The sequence below is a fragment of the Ceratotherium simum genome, chromosome 26 (assembly GCF_057802395.1).
Source record: "Ceratotherium simum simum isolate JZ-2026a chromosome 26, ASM5780239v1, whole genome shotgun sequence".
NCBI lineage: Eukaryota > Metazoa > Chordata > Mammalia > Perissodactyla > Rhinocerotidae > Ceratotherium > Ceratotherium simum.
Window position 1 is genome coordinate 10,407,168 of NC_141925.1, and position 21,851 is coordinate 10,429,018.

Consider the following 21,851-nt stretch of genomic DNA (forward strand, 5'->3'; position numbering starts at 1 on the left):
TTTATACATTGAACATCTGAGCCCCAAAGTGGGTGTGAAATTGCTAAAGCACCTTGCCAGTTAGTGGCTGAACCAACCACAGACCCTTACCTTTTACTTATCACGTCACACATCTTTGCTTATAATATCGTTTTCTCATCCAGTGTGTCTCCCAGCTTGCTGGCCGCATTGACTCCAGTGCCAACTCAGTGTGGGTTCCAAGGTGCAGCACATGAGGCTTGACTCGTTGGGTTGCAGGTGATGGGAACCAGCTTAAGTGAGGGCGTGTTACTGCTCTCATACCTCCAGTGTCCAGGGGACCCGTTGTGTTCAGGCAGGACTGGGTCCCAGGACCAGGTAGTCCCCAGCTCTCCCTCCTGAGGGCTCTGGCAGCAGCGGCGTAGTGAGGAGAAGCTGGTGAAAGCATGTCCACGACCCCTGGCCAAGCTGACTCTGCCCAGAACCTGCTGAGGCTTTGTCTCTTGAGTGAAACTCTTGAATGTTGATTTTTAGGGCAAAATACAGAGCTCTGGCCTCTTCTTTCAGATCCCACCATGGGGTTGGGGAGACAGCATCACAGGTAGTTTTTGTTGTGGGTCTCAGTGTCAAATGGCCTGTGCTCTGATCTCTGAGTCTCAGTTTCCTTATTTATAAAATGGTTTGATTCTGGCCGCTGCTTCTTGGGGTCGTTTGGAGAGCTTAATGAGACAATTTACGCACAGAGTTTCACCTGTGTCTGGCACATGGCATGCGCCCTGCTGGCAGCTGTTATTAGGAAACTCATTTAACTTGATTTTGCCACCTGTAAAATGGGGGAATGACACCACCAGTTCTACGAAATAAGGAACTCTTTGGTTTCTTTAATATAGACAAGCCCAGGCCTATCCTTCAGGGTTGGCAGTGGATGAAAAATTGCCACCTGCAGGGGTCAGCTAGAACACAAGGCCCTGTCTCTCCTCTCTCCACCTCTAGGGGCGCTGTGACCCCTTTACTGCTCTAGCCCGGCCGTGGACTCGGCTCCTCGGGCACACAGCTGAGATGGGGCTGGAACCGTTAATAGGCTTGTCTCCGTGTTGGGGTACATGTGCCAGTCACCTTTCCCCGAAGGGGGAAAATACCTATGAACTTCCCCAGAGAAACTATTGTGATCGTTCAGGACCAAGAGGCCTCCAACTGGCTGTGCAGCCTAGTGGTGAAGAACACAGGCCCAGGCTCAGCAGGCATCTCAGTTTCCTAGCTGTGTAACCCTGAGCAGATGATTTAACCTCTCTGAGCCTTAGCTTGCTCATCTGAAAAATAGGCACAGTGACGCATGTACCTTGGGGGTTGTCGGGAAGATTGAGGTGATGTCTGGGGAGTTCTTTGGACTGTGCCTGGCCCACAGTAGGAGCTTTGGAATGTTAGCTGCTGCCATTGCTGCTATGCTGAGTCGTCTTTAGCTTTGGGTCTCCTGCGGCCCTGCTTCCCAACCTTGGCTGCACACTGGAATCAGCTGAGGAACTTTACACACGTGCACTTGTGTCTGGGTGCCCCCTGGAGATTCTGGATTAGCTGGGCTGTGTGCAGTCTGAGCAGTGGTTTGTGGTGGTGGTGATTTTTTTAATAGCTTCCTAGGTGGTTCTAACGTGCAGCCCAGCCTGCCTGGAGAACCATTACCTTACTAATGTTTGCCACCATCTGCTCTGTCCCCACGTGGCCATGGCCGCCTTCCTCTACCACGTGGGTGCTCCCTTACCCTGTCTAGGCTCTGCCAGGTGCAGACCCTGGAGAATGAGATCTGGGGAGAGAGAGGCTTTCCTTTTCCCAGGGGCTGAAGCCTGGAAAGTCTCCTCTTTCAGCAGAGACTTCATTCTCTGTCCACACCTGTGGTCCATAACCATGGGCAAAGCTCCTGCACCCATCAGAGAGAGGCGCCGGGCAGAATGGGGTGGGCGTGTCCTCTCGTCTCTTGACTAGGGTGGTATATGAACGTCAGGGATGCTGACAGGATCTGGTCAGCCTGAGAGACCATTTTCCAGGAGGATGCACTTCCAATTTATTTCTACATCTCTGTGCAGTTGTGGGCCCAGAGAATTTTGGCAGTGGAATCTTTGAACTAGTGGGGAAGGAGCGGTGCTACCAGCGTCGTTTTCCTCTTGGTTGGGAATCCTATCCTATGGTAGGGATTGGATTCTCCTCCTCAACCCCAAAGGAAGGCAGTGGTTCCTCAGTTTACCCAGGGGTTATAGATCTGTGTGGCTTCAGGAGCTCAGGCAGGGGTGGGGCCCAGCACGATAGGACATGCTCTGTCTGGAGAGATTCAGACTAGTTTTTGCTGGCCTCTGCTGCACAGCACAGGCCTTGTGTGGGGGTGGGGTGGGGTGTGGGGATGGGAGGAGGTTACTGAGTGGAATCATGCTGTAACAGCAGTAGGATGGCCTAAGTTACTCAGTAGTGCCCACATGAATACCTCTGTAGAAGGTACCGTCTCTTTATGGTACCTACTGATTTAGCTGTTTAGCAATGAAGAGCAGGTAGGCTCTGCTTTCCATAGCTTCACATTTATCCAACACTATCTAATTAACACCTATATTCTGCTTGTCACCTTAACCCAGACACTTCACTGGTTTCTGTTGCACGTTTCTCACTGGGCCTTTCTTTCTTTTTTTTTTTTTTTTTTGATGAGGAAGATTTTCACTGAGCTAACATCTGTGCCAGTCTTCCTCTATTTTGTATGTGGGATGCTGCCACAGCATAGCTGATGAGTGGTGTAGGTCCGTGCCCGGGATCTGAACCCGCGAAGCCTGGGCCACCGAAGTGGAGCACGCTGCACTTAACCACTATGCCACTGGGCTGGCCCTGACTGGGCCTTTCTTTATAAAACACTTTTGCACGTAACTAGCACTTCCCTGTACACTGATGAAGGAGAAGAGGGCAAGCTTGGGGGGTATGGTGGCTAAGTGAACCACCCTGCCATGTCCTGTGATAGCGTCCCTCTTAAGTGAGCATCTGTCTTCTACTCCTTTCCTCTCAACCCCCTGTCTCCTTCTCCATAATTTATTTTTCAACTATATCTGTAATGACTTATTGTTAAAAAAGATTTGAAGTGAATATGGCAAAATCATAAGAGTTGACCGTGCTGGATGGTGAGGACATGAACATCTACCATACAGATTTCTGAGCTCTTCTGTGAGACGTAGGGATTTTAAACAACTATTCCTCCTCACTGTGGAAAACAGTTTGGCAGTTCTTCGAAATGTGAATGACCCCACAGTTCCACTCCAAGGAATATGCCCAAAAGAATTGAAAATAAGGACTCAAACAAGTACATGTATACACATGTTCATGGCAGTACTAATCACAGGAGCCAAAAGGTTGAAACAGCCCAAATGTTCATCAGTGGGTGAATGGATGAACAAGATGTGGTCTGTCCATACAATGGAATATTATTCAGCCATGAAAAGAAATGAAGTACTGACAAATGCTACAATGTGCATGAACCTCGAAAACATGCTAAATGGAAGACACCAGACATGAAAGGTTACCTATTGTAGGATTCCCTTTATGTGAAATATCTAGAATAGGAAATTCCAAAGAGCCAGAAAGCAGATAAGTGGTTGCTGGGGGGTGGGGTAAATGTGGGAGAAACGGCTTCATGGGTACGGGGTTTTACTTTGGTGGAGGTGTTTTGGAATTAGGTAGGGATGGTAGTTGCACAACATTGTGAATGTACTAAATGCCCCTGAATTGTTCACTTGAAAATGGTGAATTTCATGTTGTGTAAATTTCACCTCCATATGTAATTTGACAAACCCACGACTATACCAGCCGCCTGCCCCCTTCCCTCTTCTTACTGGACGATTAGTCCTTTAGATCTTTTTCTTCTCCTTGAGGCAGACTTTGAAACTATTTCTGTTTTTGTAGTTCTTCTGGCGGATACCTCTTTAAAGCTAAATGGTGGGCTGATGCCTTTTTTTCTTTTTACATTTAGACAATAAATGTAGAGACTACTTCCTGACTTCTTGATATGAAAAAGTATATGTGGAAAGGTATGAAATTAAGAAACGCTCCCCCCACCGAGTTATTCGTAGCCTTCTGGCAATTTTGTGTGTACTCAGTGCTGTCTTTTCTAGGCCTTTCTGAGGGGGCGGGGCAAGGGTGCTCCGACCCTCTTTGGTCCCTGAGTTAATCACTTTGAGGTTCCTGGGGAGCTGCCTTGGGGTGCCCAGTCCCTGTCTGTTGTCTTCCTCCCTTGGAAGTCTCTGCCTCCGTTAGAGCTGCTCTCAGGCCTCTTCCAGCTCTATCCCGTGACATTCTCGGTGTGGAACAGAAAGCTGACTTTTTAAACATGGCTGTGCATCTGTGTGCTGCTTGTCCTGACCTTTCTAAGCTGCATGGTGGTCAGGAGCTCAGACTTTAGGGCAGGGGGGTCTCGAAGTGGTGGTCTGTTGCCGTGATCTATTGGGCCTGCTTGGTAAGAACCTTTGTTAACAGCATTTAAAATCAGATTTGGATAAAAACGTGGATGCTGGCTTCTCTTGACAAATCAGAGCTGGTGGCAGCGTGGGCTGTGTCTCTGCGTGGGACAGTGGACTGGGGGTAGGGGGCTGCTGCCTTTAGCAGGGCATGTCCTCCCCTCTGCCCACTGTCCCCACATCCCTCTGAGGACTTCGTTGTGTTCGTTGTCATTACCTGTGTGGCCCTGTCTGCATTTGCCTTGGGGACAACTGTCTTAAAGTTGATACTGTGTCACTATGAACAAACACTGTGTTTCTCATTCACACAGGAACACGAATGAGAGAACCCCAAAATTACACATATGGAAAAGTTAATGAAGATCTAGAACTTTATCAAGGTATTATAGGGTATTTTTTTCTGTCCCTTGTGATTTTCTTATATTTCTCATTCTGTTCCCATGGGTTCCTCAAATCTTTTCTTCTCCTTTGCAGATTACATAGAAACAATGGTTTTAAAGCCGGGTGTGGAGGCAGAATTTAATCTGATTCCTGATTAGAGGACAGAGAAAGGTTGGGAGAGTTGCTGGGGGCCATATGTTGGGAGCTGGTGTGAGTCTGGAGGGCGTGTGCCGTGTCCCAGGGGACAGCTAGGCGTGCTGCTGCCAGCACAGCCAGGCCAGGCTTCCGAGGGAGCCTGACCGGGTATTGATCCTTGCCGTGTAGCCTCCTGATTCTGTGGCATGGGGCAAGTCACTTCCCTTCTCTGGGCCTTTGCGACCCAGCTCATATAAGGAGTGTAATAAACCTTGCTTCCCAGGGACGTTGTGAGAATCAAATGAGATCGTGTGTTTCAAGTGCTTTTCACCTTGCTGGGCATACGGAAATCAATGCACAGTCGCCGCTGGTCATCAGAACATGTCTTGGGGCTTTTTTCTTCATCATAAATTACGACGTAGAAACCTCGGGTGGACAGGGGGAAGGGGGAGGCAGGAGAGAGAAACAGAACAAAAAGCTAGAATGGGCCCAAGATTGATTTTAAAAGTTACGTATTGGAGCTCAATATAGTTGATCTTTTCTCTTGGAGATAAAAAGAAAGGCAGTGGGTAGGCAGAAAAAGATATAAAAAGCAGTATGTTAAGTTTGAAAAGTGACGGTGTAGGTTAAGTATATATGCACAAAAGAACATTTTTTATTTCTGTGCATGTGCCCTCATGAGCCCTCTCTTTTAATATAACTGAGTATGGGCCCCAGGGAAGTGTTTGTAAAGGCTGTTAGAGGTCTTTGGAAAAAGATGCTATATAAAGCCAAAGAATTATCTATGTATATGTGGGATAGAGAGTGTGTGTGTGCACGCACAGTCCAGATGGACCGTGTCGAGTCAACGAGTTTTCTTCCTTTTTAATTTTGAAAAGGGAGTTGAAGATGAATTTATCTCAAGACAATTTCCCCCCTGGAGGGCCTTTAATGGCTGAAGATGGGAGAGCTCTCCGCCCTCCCTCAACGTCACTGGTTCAGTACTCTGTATAGCATCTCTGACGCCCACGACCGCTGTGAATGGAGTGTTATCTTGGTCTGTGTCTGGTTATGTTTGGGTCCGGGGCGGTGGGGGTCGGCCCCTGCTCTGCTGATCTATTTGAAATGGGGGTTGATGTGGTCAGATTCATGTGCCAAGGAGGGAGGGGAATGGTTTTGCAGGCTTGTCCAGTTTTAGGTCATGGTAATGATATATAAGAATTTGTCCCCTCCCTTCCATGTGGATCCTTTCCCGAGACACATATTGGAAAAAGCTCAATTGGAGCCCGATCCCCATCACTGGGGCAGGAAATTACAGCTGTGAACCCGGTGGTTAGCGTTCTCTGGTGAGGCCTTGAACTTGTTATTGGACGCAGTTGACATTTCTGCCTGGCCCATCCCAAGCTCAGTTCCTGGCGGTGCAGATTGAAGCAGTGGGCGACAGTCGTTCACTCGTTCACTTATTCATCCGGCCCTTGACTCATTTGACAGGTCTCTGGTGTGTACTGTGGCCAGGGCCTGTGCTGGGCACTGGGGCCCCTGTTCCCAAGGGGCTCACAGGCTTGGGGTCAGGGCTGTGGTAGCCAGACCTGCAGATGAGCAATTACACCCCCACAGACAGTGCTTTTGGGGAGGTGTAGACAAGGTGTGGCCAGGGCTTAGGGAAAGAGGATCCAATGAATGCTCCTTGGCTTGTTGGGCTGTGAGGACTTGGAACCTGCTCAGGTGTAGAACACAAAGCCAGAGTATCATAGGGGCTCTGTGGTGGGGCTCTCACTCCCACCTGGGTGCTGGGTGGGAGTCGGGAGGGAGCTGGGGTGGCTATTCATTCCTGTGTGTCTGCCTTACTCCTGCGGCCGCACTGTCTCTGCAAGTCGCCCTCAGAGAGCCATCTTGGCTACGTTTGTATGGCAAGGGACCAGGTCGGTCAATGGTGAGTTTACCAAATCGGTAGGGATTCTTTGCAGAGTTTGGGTTCCTTTGTGGCTTTGCCCCAGTGTCATGCTGCAGGGCTCTACAGCTCACATTTGACATTTCTGACGCCGGCCACTTTGCCAAGCTCAGCATTTTCTTTGTGCTGAGTGGACTTGCCCGGATGGGTTTTTCTGGCTTCTCTTTGGTGGGCTGCCACGTGCCTGTATCTCATTGGTCCCTGGCCAGGCCTGTGCACCTGGTGGCAATTGTCCTCAGCTCAGCTTCCAGCAGATGGATCTTGGTGGAGCGACTTAGATATATTTGCTCTTGGGCCAGATGCATCTGCTCCCATCCTCCTTTATCTCTCGTCAGAGACTGTGGCCCATCCCAAACTTCTGGAAGTACATGATTGGGTCAGTTTGAGTCAACCAGCCACCCTAGGTCTCACCAGCTGCAGCTGGGGGTAACTGGGAACTGGAGGCCTGTGGGGGCAGTTCCCAGGAGGGGCGCGAATAAGACAGGGCAAGCCTGCTGGCTCGCACGTCTGCCACAGCCAGTGGCTGAAGGCATCACAGAAGAGGTGGTCCTGAGCTGAAACTTGAAGGAGGCTTCGAGTCAGGGAGGCAGCCAGGCCTTCCAGGCCCTCAGAACAGCCTGTGCCAAGACCCAGGCGGGAGAGAAGCGGGCTGGGTTTGATGCAGTGGGAGACGAAGCAAGGAGGACTGAGGAGATGGGCCGAGGTGCGAGACAGCCGAGGGGCTGGGATGCTCATGGGCTGGAGCTCTGGGCATCTGCAGGGTGGAGGCGGCGGTTGAGCCCCGGGAATAGATGCACCCGACTCCGGGAAACCCGTGAGTGTGGAGGAAGAAGATCCAAGGCAGGAGGCTGAGCAGGGACAGCCAGAAGGACCAGAGGCAAAGCTGAGGAGACCTTTAAAGAGGTGGGGAGGGATCCACAGTGTCTGAGGCAGCAGCTGCTCCACCGCCGTTTCGCATTTATTAAAGCCTGGTCTGCAGTCTCTTGTTGGGATCTAGCAAGTGGGCCCCACAGGTGCATGGCAGGCCACATACCTAACCACAGAGAGCCACCTCCAGCCCTGAACTGGAGAAGGCTGGCAGTGGGGGTGGAGAGAAGAACTTCCGGATGTTCTCCCGAGACGGGTCAGCAAGGCTTTTCTGTAAGGGGCCAGATGGTAAATACTTCAGGCTGTGTGGGCCCCTCAGTCTGTCACAGAATTCGACTCTGCTGTTGTAGTGTGAAGGCAGCCATAGGTGACGTGAAAACAGACGAGTGTGGCTGTGTTCCAGTCAAACTTGAGCCGACCCCTGCCCATCCTGTGAGGTCGGCAATGTCAGCAGCATTTTTCCAGCTGAGGGAACTGAGAGGCAAAGAGGTTGTCATTTGTCCAGGGTCCCAGAGCTGAGATGTGGGGGATCTGGGATTTGATTAGAAAACCTGTGTTCTTGCTGTTCTGCCTGTTCACTGCCCTGAAGAGCTTAAAATTTCTACAATGGACCGGTTTTTGTTAGATTGGCCCTCGACGTGCAGAAGTTTAAAAAGAAAAAAAAGGCAAAACTATCACTTCCTTAATGCACTTGTTCTTTGCTTTCGTGTTAGGAAAGGCCTCTGCTGCTGCGAGATGGCATGAATGTTTGTTCACTTATTTATATAGTTTTTATTGCTGCATTTCATGTATTTAAATTATTCTATCTGAAAGTTATTTTGATACATAGCAGAAGCAGCGATTTAAGTCTTGTTTCTTACTCCCAAAATGGTTCCTTGCCCTGGCAACATTTATGGACGAATCCATCCTTTCCTCGGTGATTTGAAATGCTGCTCTTTATCTCAGATTGATTTCTTACGCTTAAAATTAACATTCCTCTGTGTACTTGACCAGATTTGCTGTTCAGTTCTCTGAAGCCAAGCAAGGATCTGATTTTGAGATGGGTGGTTCTTTGGCTTTCAGCCTTAGGAGAGGGAGACCCCGATGCAGCCAGGCTCTGCAGAGGCTGCAGTGCAGAAACGCTGCTCTGTTTCACTTGAATTGTGTGCTGTGGCAGGTAATCCAGAGGAAAGAAATCACAGTGATAGAGACTAAACAAATACTGGGATGCGCAGTGCTGGGGAGAAGAGAGAAAATTACAAGGTAGAGAGTGCCTCTTCCAGTGTGCGTCTCGTTGGTGCTTGGAGAAATATAATGTTTACATGATACATGGAAATCAACCCCAACGTAATTCACTGGCTTTACTGCCCAAGAAAAATCAGCAAAATGAATGCGTATAAAGTTAAAGCCTGTTGAAAGAGCATTTTTTGGTGGGGGGGCTATCAGCTCTTGGACCATTTCCTTTTTCACTGTTACCACAAATGTTCTGTGATGGCAGTGTGGGGAAGGTGGAAGGGACTGTCTGACAGCCTTCTTTCTGTGACGCATTTTCTTTTTTTGGGGAGTCTCAGTATCAGAGTCCTGCTTTACCTGTGTTTGTGTCCTCAGTCTTTTGATATTGATGCAAATACTGGGGCATGGTCCCAGAGGCTGGAAATGCATCACGTACAGGATAGGTGGAAGGGGGGGAAGGGTTACACCAGGACGATGGTGTGGATCGGCGCAGCACTGGTCATCCCACGCTTTCCCCCCGGGCGGCTTCCATGCAGTGTGATTCACAGAGAATGATTCAAGGAGATTCAATGATTCAAGGAGATTCAATGATTCAAGGAGAATGATTCTCCTTCCTGGTGAGCACGTGGCCCACATCTCTGCTGATGGCTACTGGGGCTGTTCTTGGCCAGAAGACCGTTCATACACTTGCTGGGACTTCTTGGGAAAAAGTTCCTCCGGTGAGTTTTCTTTTCTCCGTGAAATAGACAATTTCCAGCTGCAAAGTCTGAGTGACAGTATTTGGGACCCCTCATGCCATGCCTGAAACCCCAGAACCCAGGCACTTGCTCCGTCTTCTCCAAGTGACACCTTGCTCTGCGTCTGAGTTCTCACGTTGCCCGTAGTGATTGTTTGACACTGCAGAAAATTCTCTTATCTAGCCTGCTGCTCCAGGCGTAGACCGCTTTAAAGAATTCTCTTTTATTTCCCAAGGTCAGGGTACGAAGGAGCTCAGAAAGCCTTATGACTCCTGCCTGCCGTGACCCTGGGACCCTACAGGCAGCTTGTCCCAGTGCAGTTTCCTGCTCCGTGTTGCTGAGTGCCCTCGTCAGGTGGTTGTGAGAATTGAAACAAGGCTTGTCAGCTGCTGGCACACTGCTGGACATGTGGAAAGCGCTCGCCATGTGGCAGCTGTCATTTGTCTGTTTGTTTCAGTAGTGTTGTAGTTAGATAGGAATAACCTCTCTGGATCACTCGTTTTTCATAAACCTTGACCGAGCACCTAATGTGCGGGAGCTCTGGGGACCCAAGATGCTCGTGCCTTTAAGGAGTTACGAGTTAATTGCAGGAGACAGAGGTGGTTAATTACTGCACACTCTGCAACTTGCTCAGGGGTAGGGGAATCAGGGAGGGCTTCCCAGATGAGGTGCCTTTTCATCTAGGCCTGAATAGATGCGTTGGGTTTTATCAGATTGGGAGTGGGGAAGGGGTTAACACGAGAAAAGACAGGTTCTGGCCAGGAAATCTGTGAAACAATTTGTGGGTAGGGCCAAAAGAGAGCAGTTAAAATCACTCGGGAGAGTTCCTTAGGAAGGCCTCGGGTCAGAGGTCACTGGCCCAGTCTGATCACTGTCTCTGCAGTTGAGGCCAGGTAAATGGGTTGGTGACAGCTGGTGACACCTGGAGAGTGCATGATGCAAACATCCCGGCATAAGGATTGTGTTCGCGGGTGGTTAACTGCTCCCTCCAGGAGAGGCTCGGCAGATGCCCCTTGAGCACAATGCTCCTGTCCTGAGTGTCCAGGGCACCTGTGCTGAGCGCCCCGGCGGTGGGCGGCGGGGGGGGGGGGGTGCCCATGCCCGCGCACGTGCTCTGCTGAGCTCTCTTCCTGCTTAGATCCAGCGCAGAGGGTTCATTAGTGTAAATCACACATGCGTGTGATGGGCCGCCATTGAACAGAGGGCTGGCGAATGGAGTGTAATTTCTTTGATTAAGAGGAGATTTCACCAGGGGTTATATGCGGGGAGGGATGAACAGGCGGAGCACAGAGGATTGTTAGGGCAGTGAAACTATTCTGTATGATACTATAATGGTGGATACATGTCATTATACAGTTTTCCAAACTCGTGGAATATGCAACACCAAGAGTGAACCCTGATGTTAATGTTGGGTGATTATGATACGTCAGTGTGGGTTCATCAGTTGTAACAAATGTACCACTCCGGTGGGGGTGTTGATAATGAGGGATGTGTGCATGTGTGGGGGCAGGGGGTATATAGAAAAATCTCTGTACCTTCCTCTCAGTTTTGCTGTGAACCTAAAACTGCTTTAAAAAAATAGTGTATTTTTAAAAAAGCTTTCACCTTTTCCTGCCTCATGTTGCAATTATGAATATGCTGTTCCTTTGCTTCCATAAGAAGTTCGGGCCAGTGGGGAAGAAGGCCTCAGACGAAAATTCAGAATTCAAGCAGGCCTTGGAGTGAAGGAGCAGTTTCCCTAGTCTGTGCCATAGTACCCAGCTGCAGCCTTGCCACCTGCTCTGGGTTTCTTGAAGATAAGAGCCACAGAGATAGTATCCTTCTTGTCTTCAATAATATATGAAGTCTTGACTTGTTTTTTTTCATAGCTATGGTGTCATGGGAATAAATTACTGGCTTTTTTGTTTTTTACAGATTTATCAGTGTTTTCAGTTAAAAACAATTGTAACTCGAGCTATGATGAATTCTTCTAAATTATTAATGCTTCCTGCTGCAGTCTGTGAGAGGCAGTACCTTGACATAGCCCTGTCTCATCTAATCTCTCCTCTGAACCTTACAGCACCCAGGGAGGTGGGAGGGTGGGTGCTGTTTGCTCCTTGCACCTGAGAGAGAGGCTCAGCGAGGCTGAGACACTGGTTCAAGGCCGAGAGCCAGGGCCCTGTTTACTTGGGCAAGTTCAGAATGCAAAGCCATACAGACTCTGTTTCATCGTAGGCACGTGTGAACGTGCGTTATTGTCCTCCATTAAGGACGTTCCTTCCTTGGATAAGTTGGGAGCCTGGCTTTCTTGTTGGGAAGGTGCTTGTACCCAGTAGGAGCTCAGTAGGTGTTGGCTGATGAATGGATGAGCTCCAGGCAGAGTGTGGCCCAGGCGGCAGCACGCCCTCTTCCTGCTTCATTTCTGTCATGTGCCAGTTCCTTCTCCCAGGGGCTGCAGGGCGGCAGCGTGGTCCCTTCTGTCTCTAGGCTGATGAACTCTGCTGTGGGCCTAACCTTCCTCCCCTCTTCTCCTCTCAGTCCTGCCCTCTCCCTGCTCTTTCTGATTTTATTATCTTCTCTGGAAATGCTTTTGCTGCCTGTTTTTTCTCTGGAAATTTTTAAACGTTGACAAAAGTTGAAAGGACTTGGTGTGGCTTTGGTCTTACAACACGTGCTGGGAACTGAGCCCCTCGGGTCCTGGTTGTGGCCTCGTCGCCTGGACCCACGTTGTTCAGCCTTCAGAGTGCCTCGTTTCTGGACGTGGTGCACACGTGACATGGGTCTTCTCTCTGGCCGCCCTGACTTCTGTCAGAGCTCTGCGTCTCGATGGCAGTGTCAGCTTGGAGTCCGAGGCCTCGGGTTCCGTCCTGGCTCCGACATTCAAAGGCGTGCGGTTGTACAGCTTGTTTAATAGCCTCTCCAGGTTTGTTCTTCATCTGTTAGATGGGTTAATGTTACTGTGTGGCCTCGGTAAGATGACAGTTCTTACATCCCTGCACGTGAGTGGTAGCAGTTGTCATTGCTGCCTGGGGTCGAATGCAGAGTTTGGAATTGGACAGATTTGGATTCAAATTCCAGCCTGTCTTTACATTTAACCTCTTTGCGCCTGTTTGCATGCCTGTTAAGGGACTAGAAGATAGTTTCCCGCAGATTAGTTCTGCGGCACCAACGCGATAGTGTACGTGAAGCGCTTAGCTGGTGGGTGCCAGAACTGTCATCAAGTCCTCCAGATTCGAAGCTTCTGAGGGCAGGGCCACGAGCTGTGGCTCCCCACCATGCCCCCCGACTCGGGCAGAGTCTGTGTCTGCTGGATTCTGCCCTCATCGTGTGCCACTCCCACCTTCCTCTTTTCTCTCTGCCTTCCTCCTATGACCAAGCTCAGGCCTATCTTGGGGCCTTTGCACGTGCTTTTTGCTGTGTGGAGTGTATTTCCTCCATGTGGCAGCATGGCTGGTTCCTTCTCTTCATCAGGCCTCTGCTCACATGCCATCTCCTCAGAGATCCCTTTCAGGGCACCCCATGTGAGAAGGCACTGCTCCCCACCGTCAGACTCTGTCACCTCACCTCGCGTCTGTTCTCCCTTCGGCTCTTCTCATCACCCCAAGTGTTACATGCTTGTTTTGTCTTCCCTACTAGAGAGGAGGCCCCCTGTAGGCAGAGACTTTTGTCTGTTTTCCTCACTCTTTACCACGGTGTCAAGGATGGTGCTTGTACCTTGTAGGTGCTCAGTGAACACGTGTCGACCCAATGTATGTTAGTCTTCCTTGGTGATGCCTTGGTGACACCAGGAGAGGGACACCTGAGACATACACCTCCTCACAGGCACCTCAGAAGGCCCATTTTCTCACAGTATAACCCACAGGTTTCCCACGATGGAAAGCACAATGGGAGACATAGGGTGAAGACCTCTGAGTCATGTCCTCATGATGCTGATGTGGCTGCTCTGGATAAGAAAAGACAGGGAGGGTCTCTTTTTTGTCCTACCTCGTCTGAACAGAGTGGCCTCTCGTGTCTGACCTAGAGGCTGAGGAGGAGCCCTCATTCCTTCTCTTTCTTCCCCTGAGCCCTGGGCTGTGGGCTTTTATCTCCTGCATTGCAGTTTGAGGACAGCATTGGTCCTGTGACCCCACTTCTTGCCTCAGGGTCTTTGGTGGACCCCTTTCTCCGTGGGCGTCCTGAGTGTGAGGGGATAGAGGGAACCCCTCTCTATCTCTGTCTTCTCCCTCCCTCGTTTACTGCTTCTCTCCTTCTTCACAGTTTATTTATACACCAATGGAATGGGATAGAGACCTGGATTTCTTAGGTGTGTATAAAGGATTAAACAAGTTCTAGTGCCAGTAAGGGCTTCGAAGAGAGCTTGACAAGTAAAGGGTTCAAATTTTAGGTAAAAGGAAGAAACCGACAAACCATACCATTTTCTCAAAGAGGATTTGAAGCAGCATATCAAAACAGATAAAAACGAGACAGGTTATTAGTAAATTGGCATAAAGTGGAAATGTAGGTTTGAAAAGAAGATCAGAAGGAGGGTTAGGACACATTGTGGTTGCCACATGGCCATGTACATTACTAGATGTGTAATTCTGGCTGTGAGCTTCCTAGCAGCCAATCCCAAGAGGGAAATATACTTCACAGGGTTCATTAGCGGGGAAAACAAAACAGAACTGGCTCCCCGGGAGAAACTCAGAAGTTCCTGGTCCTGGCATCTGACTGAGGGATATAGTAAACAGTCTTTAATATGTGGATGGACAGTAACAACAGTTAAGTTTGTGGATAGCAACCTTCGGTGCTTGTTTAATTTGAAGGTGTGGTTTTCTATCAGTGGAGGCTTTCCTGCGTTGCAGATATCCAGAAGAGTAGCTCCTATAAGTAACTATGGACTGTGTATTGGGGAGACCTCCCCCTCCTTGCTCCGTAACGTGGCTTGTACTAACTGTAGAAGTCAGTGTAGGAAAACCAGATCTCTTTGTAAACTTAAGTATTTCTATGTCAGTGTGGAGCCAGATGTCACTTGATCTGCTGTCTGGTCTGGTATTGATAAACAGCTTTAACTGGGAGTATATCATTGTTCAAGACAGATGTTGTCCAGTAGCAGGGACTTGGAAAAGCACTTAGAAATTGCAAGCCTGTGTTTTTTTTCGTAGTGGCTGAGTATAGTTTCACCATGGAAACATCTCCACATTCATTCTCATCCTGCCCTGCCCTTCTGTTTTGTGTGGCTAATAAGAGTAATCAGCTGAGCCCACTGGGTCTCTTAGACTACACAGGAATTAGTTGTGAAAGGGAAAAGAGAATTTGTCTTGAAAAGTTGGCCTATCATAGCACACCATCCAGATCGGTGAGGGGACAGTGTAATAGGCGAGATCTGCTGATTAGTGTTGACTTTGCTCTCTTCCCTCAGGTGAACTGCGACAAGCCATCGTGGCCATGATGAACAGGAAAGACGAGCTGGAAGAAGAGAACAGGTATCGTGGTCTTCAGGCTTGAAGAAGAGCCTCTTCCTTTGACATTCTGCCTCTGGGACAGAGAGAATATCACAGATGAAGGAAATTTTGCTTTACTGGCACAATTGTGACCAATGATTTCTTATTTTTTATCTTGGAGGTACCACTTTACTATATATGTATTGTGGCTTGAGTGTTAGCAAGGAATGAAAACCTTATAATCATGGCACCACCTTATAACAAACTAATTTGGTAACATAATCTTTTTTAAAAAGTCTTTTTTTAAAAAACAGCCTTTATTGAGATTTAATCCACATACATACAATTCATCTGTTTAAAGCATACAGTTCAGTGGTTTTTAGTATAGTCACAGATATGAGCAACCATCACCATAGTCCACTTCAGAACATTTTTACCACCTCAAAAAGAAAATGCATACCCTTTAGCTATCACTCTGACCCCCTAACCCCCAAACCAAAGGTTTTGAATAACCTTTAGTTGAGGGCCTACTGTGTTCCAGGCATTCGAATATTTGTCTTAAATTTTTCTCAAATCAGGGATACCTAGGGCAAGATGGTATTTAGATTCTTTTGACTTCCTCAAAAGCCCAGTTGCAGACACTGAGAGGGCAAAGGATTTTATTTGTCTTTTTTCCCTGTGTAACCATGCTAGATACTAGCCGGGTGTTAGCTGTGTTGCTTCCATCTGGTTGCCTGAATGTGAGCTTCTCGACTGCCAGGACCTTGTCTTGGCTACCGGGCAGTCAGTAGAAGGATTTGCCTCGATTATCTGCTGAGCTTCTGCGAGCGTGGTGAGGCTGCCTCCCTGGAGGTTAGGAGTGGTGCTGGGGTGCATGTGTGTGTTCATGTTGCCCTCTTATTGTTTTATTCAGAGCAGGAATTAAGTGTCCACAGTGACATGCAATCATGTTCTCCTTTTTAAACCTTATTTTGGGCCCTGATTGACAAGCTTCTCCTTCATCCTTTATGGAAACATATAAAAGCAAACAAGCATGATTACTAAAACAAAAGAGGATTTTTTTCAAAAAGGAATCTTTAGACAGCATAATTTTCCAACTAAAACTTTCGACAAAGGGCTCATAGACATTCAGGATTCTTTTTCTTCCTCCAGCTGGAGCTGTTATTTTGGAAGAAGCCATGGGTTTTGTCTTACCTTGTAAAGAACAATAGTCACTGTCTGTTAATTTCTTCTCCTTCCCAGAGAAAAAAAAAATCATACCATGTTTGTTCCACGCCCCAAAAGGGGAATTTTCTCAAAACTCAAAACACAGGCCTTAGAGAGTTCAGTGAGCAATGGGGATGGAGGGGTCAGACACTTGCTTATATTTTGATGTCATATGGCAGGTGTCCTCTAGATTGAGGATGTAGGTGCACCAAAGTCAGTAAATGTTTTCTAGAAATAGCCACTTGAGGTCCAGTGAAGTAAATGGTTGGCAGAACCATTTGGTGACTTGTGGTTATTTCTGAAATAGCTGCTGTCTTCATTGCTGTTTAGGGCCAAGGATGACAGATATGCAAGTGAGTGTGTTTTGGAGAGTTAACAAACTCCAAATATAATATAAAACACAGTAGATGCAATGTCAAACTATATAGCTCTATAAAACACTATGTGCTTGTTTAACCTGGAGATGGCAATGGAGCAGGATTCAAGTGTGTTTTGTGGGTAGACGTGGAGATGAGAGTAGACATCTGTCAGCTAATCTGAGCCTGTATTCTATTTTTATGGCTCAGATTATTCTTTTGACCTGTCCTGGCATCCTTTCCTTTGTTAAATCTCTTATCCAATGTGGCTGTGACAAAATGGCCTCAGTTTAATATGCTACACCTTTGAACGGGATGTCTTTAAAGGGGCTTGCCTGGGGTTTGCTCAGCTCATTGTTTTCCCTTGATTTAAGCTGCCCACAGGCATTGGGGACACGGGGCCTGGGCCGCAGATGGTTCCCCTGGGGCTCATCCTAATTATTACTCTGAGGCTCTTGAGCAGAGCTTGGTATCTCCTTAAATCAATTTATACGAGAAGGACTTGAATTATGGTTTATGCAGAGCATTGTGGAAAATGAATGAATTAGGACTTAGGTAAATTACTGTGTTCTGGCTCCATGAACTCGGGGTTGACAGCATCTGAACAGATGGGGCCCCCTCTTCCCAGATCGCTCCGGAACCTGCTTGATGGTGAGATGGAGCACTCGGCTGCACTCCGGCAAGAGGTCGACACCTTGAAAAGGAAGGTAGCTGAGCAGGAGGAGCGGCACATCATGAAGGTCCAGGCATTGGCAAGGTAGGGGAGGGCAGAGGGGCTGAGAGGTGGGCGTGGGGAGGCTTTGTTAAAACAGCAAACACACCTTCCACCAGTATGTTTTCATTAAAAAAAAAAACGTGACCAATGGAAATAAAATTTATGCGTTTGAAATTTTAATTTAATTTATTTCATTGAATAAATATTGAATAATATGTGTGCACATGGTTCAATAAAAGGTACAAGTGTTTAAACTGTGGAAGTCCCCTCTCTGGTCCCCAGCCACCCAGTTTGCCCCCTGGAGGTGGGCAGTATTACCAGTGTAGAGATGCTCTGTGCATACACAAGCAGATATGGATACACGTACCTGCTTTTCTTTTCATTTCCCTCCCCCGCTCCCTTTGTCCTTTCCTTCCTTAATGCAAAATGGTCACGTATCCTACACACTGCTCACTTTACATCTTAGAGATTGTTCTGTATTGGTGTACATGCGGCCGCCATCTTTTTAATGTTGTTGTTAGTGCCGTCGAATGGATTCCAAATCCTAGCAACCTTGTGTACAGCAGAGTGGAACCCTGCCCGGTCTTTTCGAGCCATCCTCTCACCTTCCAGCGCTATATCAGACATTGCTCTGCTGCTGTTCATAGGGTTTTCATGGCCAGTTTTTTTGGAAGTCGTGGCTGGATCCTTCTTCCTACCTAGTCTGTCTAGTCTGGAAGCTTCACTGAAACCTGTCCACCACGAGTGGCCCTGCTGGTATTTGAAATATCAGTGACATAGCTTTCAGCATCACAGCAACACGCAGCCACCACAGTATGACGAATGACAGACAGGTGGTGTTGTTCCCTGACTGGGAAACAAATCCGGGCTCTGGTGGTGAGAGTGCAGAATCTTAACCACTAGACCACCATCATTTTTTAATTTAATTTTATTTATTATTTTTTTTTATTGTGAAATTTTTGTTGTACATTATTGTTTATCAGTCACCGTATAAGTGGATCCCTCCACCCCTTGTGCCCATCTCCCACCCACCCCCCCCCCAGCCCCTGGTAACCACCAAACAGTTCTATCTGTGCGTGTGTTGGTTTATCTTCCACATATGAGTGAAATCATGCCCTGTTTGTCTTTCTCTTTCTAGCTTATTTCACTTAACATAATACCATCCAGGGCCATCCATGTTGTTGCAAATGGGATGATTTTGTCTTTCTCTATGGCTGAGTAGTATTCCATGGTATATATATATACCACGTCTTCTTTATCCATTCATCAGTCGAGGGACGCTTAGGTTGCTTCCGTGTCTTGGCTATAGTGAATAATACTGCGATGAACATAGGGGTGCATAAGCCTCTTTGGATTGTTGATTTCAGGTTCGTTGGGTAGATACCCAGTAGTGGGATAGCTGGAGCATAAGGTATTTCTATTTTTAATTTTTTGAGGAATCTCCATACTGTTTTCCACAGAGGCTGCACCAGTTTGCATTCCCACCAGCAGTGGATTAGGGTTCCCCTTTCTCCACAGTCTCTCCAGCATTTGTTGCTTTTTGTCTTGGTGATTATAGCCATTCTAACAGGTATAAGGTGATATCTTAGTGGGGTTTTGATTTGCATTGCACTGATGACTAGTGATGTTGAGCATCTTTTCATGTGCCTATTGGCCATCTGTATATCTTCTTTGGAGAAGTGTCTGTTCATTTCCTCTGCTCATTTTTTGATTGGGTTGTTTGTTTTTTTTTTGTTATTTAGTTGTGTGAGTTCTTTATATGTTATGGAGATTAATCCCTTGTCAGATATACGGTTTGCAGATATTTTTTTCCCAGCTGGTGGGTTGCCTATTCATTTTGATCCTGGTTTCATTTGCCTTGTAGAAGCTCTTTAATCTGATGAAGTCCCACTTGTTTATTTTTTCTTTTGTTTCCCTTGTCTGAGTAGACATGGAATTCAAGAAGATCCCTTTATGGCTGATGGTGAGTAGTGTACTACCTATATTTTCCTCCAGGAGTTTTATAGTTTCAGGTCTCACCTTCAGATCTTTGATCCATTTTGAGTTAATTTTTGTGTATGGCGAAAGAAGATGGTCTACTTTGATTCTTTTGCAAGTGGCTGTCCGGTTTTCCCAGCACCATTTATTGAAGAGACTTTCCTTTCTCCACTGTATGTCCTTAGCTCCTTTGTCAAAGATTAGCTGCCCATAGATATGAGGTTTTATTTCGGGACTTTCAATTCTGTTCCATTGATCTGTGTGTCTCTTTTTGTACCAGTACCATGCTGTTTTAATTACTATCGCTTTGTAGTATGTTTTGAAGTCAGGGATTGTGATGCCTCCAGCCTTGTTCTTCTTTTTTAGGATTGCTTTAGCTATACGGGGTCTTTTGTTGTCCCATATGAATGCTAGTATTCTTGGTTGTATTTCTGTGAAGAATGTTCTTGGGATTCTGATTGGGATTGCATTGAATCTGTAGATTGCTTTAGGTAGTATGGACATTTTAGCAATGTTTATTCTTCCAATCCAAGTGCATGGAATATTTTTCCATTTCTTTATGTGATCATTGATTTTGCTCAGTAATGTCTTATAGTTTTTATTGTATAGGTCTTTCACTTCCTTGGTTAAATTTACTCCTAGATATTTTATTCTTTTTTTTTTGTGAGGAAGATCAGCCCTGAGCTAACATCCATGCTAATCCTTCTCTTTTTGCTGAGGAAGACCGGCTCTGAGCTAACATCTATAGCCAGTCCTCCTCCTTTTTTTCCCCCAAAGCCCCAGTAGATAGTTGTATGTCATAGATGCACGTCCTTCTAGTTGCTGTATGTGGGACACGGCCTCAGCACGGCTGGAGAAGTGGTGCATCGGTGCGCGCCCGGGATCTGAACCCCAGGCTGCCGGTAGTGTAGCGCGCGTGCCCTTAACTGCTAAGCCACGGGGCCGGCCCGATATTTTATTCTTTTTGTTGCAATTGTAAATGGGATTGTCTTTTTGAGTTCTCTTTCTGTTAGTTCATTCTTGGTATATAGAAATGCAACTGATTGCTGTCAGTTGATTTTGTACCCTGCCACTTGGCTGTATTTGTTGATTATTTCTAATAGTTTTCCAATGGATTCTTTAGGGTTTCCTATATATAACATCCTGTCATCTGCAAACAGTGAGAGTTTCACTTCTTCGTTGCCTATTTGGATTCCTTTTATTCCTTTTCTTGCCTAATTGCTGTGGCCAGAACCTCCAGTACTGTGTTGAATAAGAGTGGTGAGAGTGTAGACCACCATCTTTTTAATAGCTCATGATATTTCATTGTCTGAGTGCACCACAATTGATTTGACCAGTGTGCCAACAGCCAGGCATTGAGGTTTCTGGTCTTTTGCTGCTTCTAATGCCACAGTGAATAACCTTTGCATTTGTCATTTTGTTCCTATATGAGTATATTTGTTGGAAAAGTTCCTGAAAGTAGAATTGCAGGGTCCAAGTGCAGTGTTTTCCTATGTTGGAGGGCAGTTGGATCATCAGCCAGCCTCCAGGAGGCTGAGCCAATGTACTTTGCACAGCAGCAGGTGAGAGGGCCTGATTCTGCACAGCCCTGCCCACAGGGGTCAGATCCAACTTCAGGGTCTTGATAATATCCCAGGTGAAAAATGGCACTGGCAGGATTATTTTCCATTGGCATTTCCCTAATTAAGAGTGTGGTTGAGCCTGTTTTTTTTTTAAGAGCCATTTTCTTTTTCTTTCTTCTTCTTCTTTTTTTTTTTGTGAGGAAGATCAGCCCTGAACTAACATCCGGTGCCAATCCTCCTCTTTTTGCTGAGGAAGATTGGCCCTGGGCTAACATCTGTGCCCATCTTCCTCTACTTTATATGTGACATTGCCACAGCACGGCTTGACAAGTGGTGCATTGGTGCACGCCCAGGATCTGAACCTGCGAACCCAGGCCGCCAAAGCAGAGCGTGCGCCCTTAACCGCTACGCCACCGGGCTGCCCCCTAAGAGCCATTTTATTTCCTTTTCTGTGACTTTGTTTATATCTTCTTAAAGAAAACTGTAAAGTGAATCCAAAATAGTCCCAGCTCCCCTAAAAACATGCATTTTCACTGAATTTCTTCACATGCAAACATATTTTTATGTCCTATACTTAAAATCTATAGCATGTCATTTCTTATTCTGCCTCCCTCCACAACTTAAGCAGTTTTTATTGTTTCTGTATAAGCTTCATGTTAACCGTTTTTGTAGACCTAGATGTGGTATTTCATTGAGTTAATGTACCATACAAAAATAACCATTTCTGATTGGACATTTGAGTTTTAGTTTTTTCCTGTTTTAGGTAAGATAAGTAGTTCATTGGTGGTTCTTTAAAACTACTTTTAAATCAGAACAGGAGGTAAACATGTCTTGTGGATGTGCAAGGGAGTCCCGAGTGAAGTCAGTTTACGCAGCATCATTTCCCATCCTTGTGCTGTCAGGTGATACGAGTGGCACTGATGTTAATTGTTATGTATATG

The 21,851-nt window shown here is 47.0% G+C and overlaps 1 protein-coding gene across 4 annotated transcripts in view; it reads left to right on the forward strand.

Annotated features, from left to right (window-relative positions):
* SNX29 (sorting nexin 29) overlaps nt 1-21,851 on the forward strand; it is a 519,309-nt gene that overhangs the window by 105,170 nt on the left and 392,288 nt on the right. For 3 of the 4 annotated variants that reach the window (XM_087416977.1, XM_087416978.1, XM_087416981.1), the window contains exons 12-14: nt 4,745-4,813; nt 15,073-15,136; nt 17,285-17,413. In XM_087416977.1, the coding sequence (XP_087273103.1) occupies nt 4,745-4,813; nt 15,073-15,136; nt 17,285-17,413 (262 nt within the window). The remainder of the gene's footprint in view (nt 1-4,744; nt 4,814-15,072; nt 15,137-17,284; nt 17,414-21,851) is intronic. The other variant, XM_004438061.3, reaches the window with a different exon arrangement.